The sequence below is a fragment of the Apaloderma vittatum genome, unplaced genomic scaffold (assembly GCF_000703405.1).
Source record: "Apaloderma vittatum isolate BGI_N311 unplaced genomic scaffold, ASM70340v1 scaffold1756, whole genome shotgun sequence".
Classification (NCBI taxonomy): domain Eukaryota; kingdom Metazoa; phylum Chordata; class Aves; order Trogoniformes; family Trogonidae; genus Apaloderma; species Apaloderma vittatum.
The window spans coordinates 2,274-10,938 of NW_009721048.1; the positions used below are offsets into that span (position 1 = coordinate 2,274).

Sequence of the window (8,665 nt, forward strand, 5' to 3'; positions counted from 1 at the left end):
GGATCAAAATGTTGAGTTTACTCTAAAGAAGGGAATTACAGATGCCCAGGGTTTTCCTAAACTTGAATCAAGACTTCATGTGAACTCAGTTATCAACAACTCCTCTGTCACTGGCAAGTGTATTTAATAGGTGAAGAAACAACAATTGGCTTTCACTTTATGAGCTACTGATGATGCATATATATTGCAATGCTACAGGTTTGAGGAAGGGTGTCTGGAGAGCTGCCCAGGCAGGAAAGGATCAGGAGGTGTTGGTTGACAGTTTACTGAGCCAGCAGTGTACCCAGGTGGCCAAGAAGGCCAACAGCACCCTGGTCTGTATCAAAAATAATGTGGCCAGCAGGACCAGGAAAGTGATTGTTCCCCTGTACTCAGCATTGGTGAGGCTGCACCTTGAGTATTGTGTTCAGTTTTGGGACCCTCACTACAAGAACGACACTGAGGTGCTGAAGCATGTCCAGAGAAGAATGAAGGTGGTGAAGAGTCCTGAGAACAAGTCCTGTGAGGAGAGGCTGAGGGAACTGAGGTTGTTTAGCCTGGAGAAAAGGAGCCTGAGGGGACATCTTACCAGTCTCTACAACTGCATGAAAGTGAGTTGTACTGAGGTGGCAGTCAGTCTCTTCTCCCTAATAGCTAGTAACAGAATGATAGGAAATCGCCTCAAATTGCACCAGGGAAAGTTTAGGTTGGATATTAGGAAGAAATTCTTTGCTGAAAGAGTTCTCAGGGCACTGGAACAAGCTTTCCCAGTGAGGTAGTTGTGTCATCATCGCTGGAGGTATTTAAAAGATGAGTAGATACTGTGCTTATGGACATGGCTTAGTGGCTGATTTGGTAGGGTTGCATCAATGGTTGGACTAGATGATCTTAAAGATCTTTTCCAACCAAAACTATAACTCTATGTAATTACTTACCTAAACTTTGCCACATGCTGAAGATTTCACATCCCATTGTTACCCGCATGTCACCATATCTGCAACATATTAAAAAGTAAAGCAAAATGGTGAAAGATCATTTATGAAATTCAAGTTTATATGTCATTCTGTGACATTGTTAAAGGAAGTGTCTCATTGGTAATCCATAAGAAAACTACTTTAAAAGTGATCACTTCTTCCAAGTTTCTGGTCCTTCCATTGTACCCAGCTAAAACCAGATTCCTAACCCCAAGTTTAGTCGCATTAGTGTCAAAAGTATCAGTTCTTTCTCAATGCTATAACAGCAGTAACTGTAGCTGTGAAGCAAAAGCAACTTTTTTGCACCAGTATGCTACAGTTCTCTCTTTGAGAACAAACAGTTTTGCTCTAGCATAAAGAAATAAAATTAATTCATACAGACAACAGTGCCGGGCCTGGCAGGAACACCTGAACCACTATGAACCAACTTATGCTCGAACTGGAAATCAAGTGTTTGCACTGCTACATCACAGCTACTTTGCTCCCAGTATTTGAACCAATGTGTGGACTTCTGCAAAGGCTGCTATCAGCTCTGACGACCTATACAAAGAGCCAGAACCAATTCTCATTCCAGTCAGTGGAAATGCTGTCACCGTTATCTTTTTGGTAGGCCTTTCAACAACATTTCGTGTCTTGCATTTTGAGAAGCATTTGATCTATTACAGTTTTCTGGAAGTTAACAGCAGTACTTACTTTTCTAAAACCTTTTTCTTCTTGGAAGGTGTGAACATCTCCAGTTGCAGACATAACTGGTTTATGAAAATGACAGCAAGAAAAAAGTAGGAATCCCATATCTACAATAAGCATATGGCATTTGGTTATTTCATTTCCTCAGTACCAAGATGCAAAATCACATCACTTGTTTCAGTCTCAACTATTAAATTACTCAAACTCTTTCTTGGCTAAATCTTTTCACATCCAAATACACTTTTCACCAAACCCAAAAAGTTCAGCAGAAATACATCTATTTTACATGTTCTACATCTCTTAAATAGAAAAGTTTCAGAGCTGTAGATAATTTTTTTTCCATCCCTCCAAATCAGAAAACCTTACCTTCTAAATCTGGAAGCATGGTTTTGGTATATTTAAATAGAAAAATACAAAAAGTCCAAAACCCCCAAAATTCTGACATTTCAAAAGCTATTACATAACAGAATTGTCAACCTCTGGCCTGTCCTACTTTATAATATTATTTGGAAATCTCAGTTGTTGCAGACTTCACCGGACAAAACCAAAGGCAGGTTTCACTATCCTTTTGCAAATATACAAAATGTTTTGTACACTTGCTTTATGAATCAGATATTGAATTTTCTACTTAAAAGACTTAAAGATAAATTTAAAGATAAATTGAAATACATTAAAATATTAATTATTAGAACCTAATTATAGACACTTTGTGCCAGGAGGAAGAAAGAAGTGTAAGGGAAGTCCTGCTGCAGACACTGCAGTTCTGCATGATAGTAATAACATTGTTAAGCAAGTTTAAGGACCACAGATGCCTTATCTACAGGCAGACCTTTTATCAGTTTTAGCCTCTGAACTTCTGGAACTTCCTAAATGATAGGCTTCTTCATGTCCAGTTATGACAAGTAGATAAAACTACATTCCCACCAAATCTCTCCAACAGGAGTGTGGATTTTCAGAAAAGCATCCACAACTCTGCAGAAGTCAACAGGAGCTCGCTGTCTTCTCTAAGAAGGAAATTCTGCACTTGTTACAATGAAGCAATTGAACTAACATGTCTTGATTGGGCAGAATATTCATTCAAGCTTCCATGGGAATGGGTCTTTTCAGACACGTTCCTAGGTCTTCTCATCTGAATCCTGAAAGTATCATTCCACAATTCACAGTTTATCATAGGTACCACATCTTGCTATAGATGTACTCATTAACTGTATTATTCACCTTGCAGTGTCAGAATTTGTTAATTTTAATTACGTGCTGGAGCATGTCTGAAGGAGGCCAACGAAACTGGAAGGGATACGAGAACGTGCCTTATGAGGAGCAGCTGAGGGAACTGGGGTTGTTTAGCCTGGAGAAAAGGAGCCTGAGGGGAGACCTTATTGCTCTCTACAAATGCCTGAAAGGAAGTTCCAGGAGGTGGGGGATGGTGTCTTCTCCTATACAACAAATGGACAAGAGGAAACGGCCTCAAGTTGCACCAGGGGAGGTTTGGATTGGACATTGGGAGAAATTTCTTTACTTTCAAGCATTGGAACAGGCTGCCCAGGGAAGTGGTGGAGTCACCACTCCTGGAGGTATTTAAAAGACATGTAGATATGATGTTTAGTGACATAGTTTAGTGGTGGGCCTGGCCGTGTTAGGTTAATTATTGAAATCAATGATCTTGAAGGTCTTTTCCAATCAAATGCAAAAATCCTGAATAAGTAGTCTAAACCAGAGATTGCAATAACAAAATGAAAAATAAGAAATTTAAAAAAACCCCACTGCACTCCTGATTTTTAAGACAGTCCTGTATTTAAGAAAATATTTAATCTCTGAGCACTTGAAACTGATGATTTAGTATATGTTCCAGCTGTTTAGATACTGGAGCTAGGCTTAAAAATAAACAACCAAGCAATAGGATGATGTAGCAGATATTGCATCTACCTTATGTTAGACACATTTACTCTACCTTGTAATCAAAGTTTTCATTTAAGAAGTTTTTACGAAGGGCATCCGAAAGGTACAAGACTGTAGTAATGATCACACTGGGAAGAAAAAAAAGAATGAAAAAGACAGTAGTTTTCATTAAACAGAAATTAATATTTAATACTCAGAGCCAGACAATTTTCCAGTGAAGAAATAAATGTAGCATGTACAGTGGCATTAAATACTACATTTGAAATATATACAAATATCTGACTGCTAACAGCACTTATTGACAGAAAACATGCACATGAAGAAAAATTATGAAAATAGGCGTGATGCAATAATGCATGCTGAACACAGGTGTTCTGTATAGAAGAACAGAATTGATCAAAAAGACAAATCATAAATTTTGTTCTGCAAATAATATTGATATCAACGTTTAGTCACAACAGAACAAATATATATAGGCAAGTAATTGCTTTCATCTTTCTTAGAATGAAAGTATGTGCGTACAGATTACAGATATAAAATATCTAGTAATTGCCAACATGAAATATTTACAGTACTATGTACAAAGAGTCTTTTTAATGGCAAGACATGAATGCAAAACTGCATAAGCTCTGGGATAAATATCTCTATTCGGTATGTCACAAATAGTCATACATTGCCCTGCATTGACATCTGCACGAACTACATTAATCCGTCTTAGATAAATATATATGAACAAAAGCCTTTCACAGTGGTTGTTACCAAAGGTCAATGACAGTCATGTTCACTGAAGGAACCAAGTTTGGTAATCTACAGAAACACAACATCCTTAAAGATCATTTAAATACAATGTATTTAAATGATTCAACCCTCAAGCTAACCTCTGCAGCACTTGCATTAATCAACATATTTATTCAAACCAAAAATCCATATAAACCATTAAATTCTTTTTGAAAGTAGTCAGTAGTGGATGCTTACGGAGGAGAAAGAAAGATAAGCATAGAACAATCTTTTCGCTGTCACATTCACGTATTCTACAACTGTTTAAAGACCTTCTGAGAGAAAGGTTATATCCACAGACTTCATTTAATTACCACCTATCTAATATTAATACATCCAGTCTTTCTTTGAAAACGGTTCTTGACCCATATGCTATTACAATGCTTAAATTTATTTCCCTTTTCATACTTCAGACTTTATTTGTTTATTATTTTTTCAATGCACTCAAGACAAACTATATTTTATTAAATATAATAACAGCTATATATATATTTAAGGGTATAATATTTTTCATCTTCAGAACACTGAAGAATTGTACTTTAACCAACCCGCCTAGAAAATAAATTATATTTTTCTTCTGGCACTTTTGACAGATTTCAAGTTTATAAATACAAACTGGCTAGGCATTATTTAGTGTATCACTAGTTCAAACGCTTGCTTCTATTTCTCTAACTTTAAAATGACTGTTCCTGCCAAACTTTACCTTCTGGTTTGATGTGTCTGAACACCTGTAACAGCCAAGCCTGAGACTTTTTGGAGCGCTGCTTGAGTCTTAAGTTTCATTTGTTCACATTTCCACTCCTCAAACGTCATTTTCATACATATAACTTTCTTAACAACTATACTGTGGTCTTTCTACCCAAGAAGTGTTCCATGTTTAGCACTAATCTCTATAGTTTACCCCACTTTTCCACCAATGGGGAGTTACAATGTGTGTACAGCACTCCCTGTTGCAGCACCGAAGACAAAGTAAAACGTCAAAGATCTGCAAAATAAGCAAAGCTAAGAATCAAGGCACGGATAAGAGAAGAGTCCTGCCGTTATTGTGAATGATTTAATTTACAGCCCATATGTCTCACAAAATGGAAATAGTTTGCATATTTCAGGAAGATGTTTTGATAGAAAAGGTCAGTTCATCAGAACTATTGCTATGTAAAATTTCAATATAAGTCCAAAGTAATAAATCCCTGAAAAATTGTATGCAAGAGAAAATTTCACAAGATCTCAGAAACTGCAACCATACTGCCAAGTTTACGTTGCTGTTGTGCTTTAACCCCTGCTGGCAACTAAGCACCACACAGCACCACACAGCTGCTCGCTCGGCCCGGGTGTGATGGGGAGGAAAACTGAGAAAAGCAAACCTTGTTGGTTGAGACAAGAACACTTTAATAATCAAAATAATTTTTAAAAGGTAATAATAATAATGAAGAAAGTAAGAAAGGGAGAAAAATAAAAACCCAGTAAAAGACAAGTGACTCACAATGCAATTTCTCACCACCCGCTGGCCGACTCCCAGCACTGATCGGCCCCTCCTGGCCAATTCCCCTCCAGTTTATATACTGAGCATGATGTGCTATGGTACAGAATTACTTTGGCTAGTTCGGGTCATCTCTCCTGGCCACGCTCCCTCTCAGCTTCTTGTGCATCTGCTCACTGGTTCCAGAGCATGGGAACCTGAAAAGTCCTTGGCTAAGGATAAGCACTATTCAGCAACAATTAAAACATCACTGCGTTATCAATGTCATTCTCACACTAAATCCAAACCTCAGCTCTGAAACAGCTACTATGAAGAAAACTATCACAGCTGAAATCAGGACAATACACAGTTCTATTTATGTCTGAGACCATTCCTTTCTTGCTACATTCCTTCCATGGCAGGTGAAACTGAAGAGAAAGATCTGCTTCATTTCTCACGAGACGGTGATTAGTGCAGAAATTTAAATGCAGTTTTTAGAGTATTTTTTTCCAGAATTTTCCTGAGACAATGGAGTAATTGCAATGCAGGTATTTCTTGCTATAGGCAATATAGCTCAGGTTTGGTTTATTTGGTAAGCCAAAGATATGATATTGATTAGTTGATAAAATAAGGGTTTATATTGTGAGAATATATATGTTGTAGATAGAAACCTTCAAAATCTCAGACTGAACATAGAAAGATGAAGCCATTGCTTTTGATCCACAATCTGTTATTCTGAATCAACAACAAGCTAAAATCAAGGAGGACAGAAAACATGGCTAAGGTTGGGAGTTCTCTTTCCTCTTTTTCCTACAAATAATGTAGATTCTATTAAAAAAAAAACAATGAAAAACAAGCAAAAATGCAGAACGCAGCAACAGCAGCCAGAGGACAGATGGACAGCTGCCTGATCTAGTCCAATACTTACATTCCAAGTTGCTTCCCAGCCAACAATTTCAAAACAACACTTATGTGAAATCCATTTCACTATCAAACTAGAAAACATTGAGTTTGTGACAAGATTTGCTTTTCCTCCTCTTACCACCTGCCATAGATTTGTGCAGAACCACTGACTGTTTTACAGGAGAAAAACTGCTGCTTTTAGCTAATGAATTATTCTGGACTCATACAGTGAATACTAACCTAAGGTCCACTCAGGCCACTGTTGACAGAGTGGTTTTTCCATCACATTTTTACAGGAAACTTTTCTGCAATAGCCTGTTTGAAAAATCCAAAGCAGCCCCCAGAAATTCAACAACTGTTTCCTGCCTGAACTGTGCTCTGGCAACCTGTTTTTTCGCCTGGTCAGCCAATGGTAGAAAATTAATGTTTTCTTTTCCTTTCTCATATGGGCCAAATATGCAACATTAGCTTCTCTGCTATTTCAGAGTGAATTGTTCCCAAGCACAGGGGTCTTGAAATGAAAAAAAATTTCACTCCTACTTTATAAATAACTTAAATAAACCTAGAGTATGTATATATATATATATATAGTTATATCTATGTAAACATATTCATATGTGCATATCTATGTATATACACGCTTATTGTGACAGACTGAATGTTAGATTTGGTTGTTAGCGACATTTTGTATTACATAAAAGCAAGAACGTTGTTAGCAACACTATGTATTACATAAAAGCAAGAATTTTTGTTCATAGTAGGAGTCTCAGACTCCCACACTATGGGCACTAACAGGATTCTTCAAAGCAGCCATAATGATGAAACTAATGCTAATCTGATGTCTTCCTTCACTGTGCATTCCATTTGAGTTACTTTTAAAAAAGTAATAATAATATCTTTCAGTCATTACTGAATTAGATAACCAAAAGGATTCTCTGTTTGAAGTCCCTATGCCCAATTGTCAGTAGCTACATATGGATTTTTAGTATAAGCAATCCGCTATAGCAAATCTAACTTTAGAGATCAGTTATTTTACTATAAAATATAATATTCATACATCCATTCTAGCATCTCTACCATTCAACAAAATGCTGAAAGGATATACATAGTTAATTATACAGAGGTGTTGAAAATTAAATCTTCCTGCATACTGAGAGCAGCAGAAAATTAGTTCATTGCTCAATAATAAATAGGCAGATTATGTTATAAACATCAAACCTTTGCTCAGCACGTAATAGAAACTCACTTTGCTCTCTAACAGCTGCCACAGCTGTTAATGAAACACGACACACCTGGAGTTCAGTTGAGTCTGTTAAATGCTTTCAAAAGATGCCAGTCAATTAAAGCATTAGATAAGTGATTCTTTCCAACTTAGGGTAATTTAAGCAAGTGACCATTACACAGTGATTTCCAGTTGAGAGAGATATTAGGAAGGTGTTATACAGAAGTTTCAATTTTAGCCTGGCATATTTTATTATAGAATTTTGGATTCCTCTCTGGTACTAGGCAACTGATTCAGACATCTTCCTATATTATGTGGCTTTCACTTGCAGCTACAGGTATTGCAGTTATGCAGTTTTAAACAAGGTTAATTTCCGTCTCACTGCTTGACTGCTAAAAACTAATAAACATTTACGGATTTTTTTGCATGTTCTTCTCCTTCCATCACAGAATAGAATTCATAAAAAGATCAATTTCTCTGCTTTAGTGCTAAGATGTTATGTTATTTCTCAAATCTCACAAGTCAGTTAGTAGTTTTATAACACTAGCCATTCATATTTTTTCACATTGGCCATCCAGACATAAAGATAATGCATGTGTTGTTATGAGGTATCTTAATTTCTGGATAGTTAGATTTGTCTACTTGAGCTCACAGTATCTTCTGTGGGTTTTTTTTAAATCCCAGGCAGCATGCAAGTATCAGATGCTACATAACTACTGAAAACGTTGCAACAAGAAACAAAAAAAAAATCTAGAAGCCAGGGGACAGCAA

At 36.8% G+C, this 8,665-nt stretch overlaps 1 protein-coding gene across 1 annotated transcript in view; it reads right to left on the reverse strand.

The window, feature by feature from the left end:
* Positions 1-906: 906 nt before the first annotated feature.
* Positions 907-8,665, reverse strand: part of LOC104275286 (dedicator of cytokinesis protein 4-like) — a gene marked incomplete at its 5' end in the record, with an annotated part of 45,705 nt that continues 37,946 nt past the window's right edge. The window contains 3 exons of the mRNA XM_009871208.1: positions 907-973; positions 1,647-1,747; positions 3,589-3,664. Of these exons, the coding sequence (XP_009869510.1) occupies positions 907-973; positions 1,647-1,747; positions 3,589-3,664 (244 nt within the window). The remainder of the gene's footprint in view (positions 974-1,646; positions 1,748-3,588; positions 3,665-8,665) is intronic.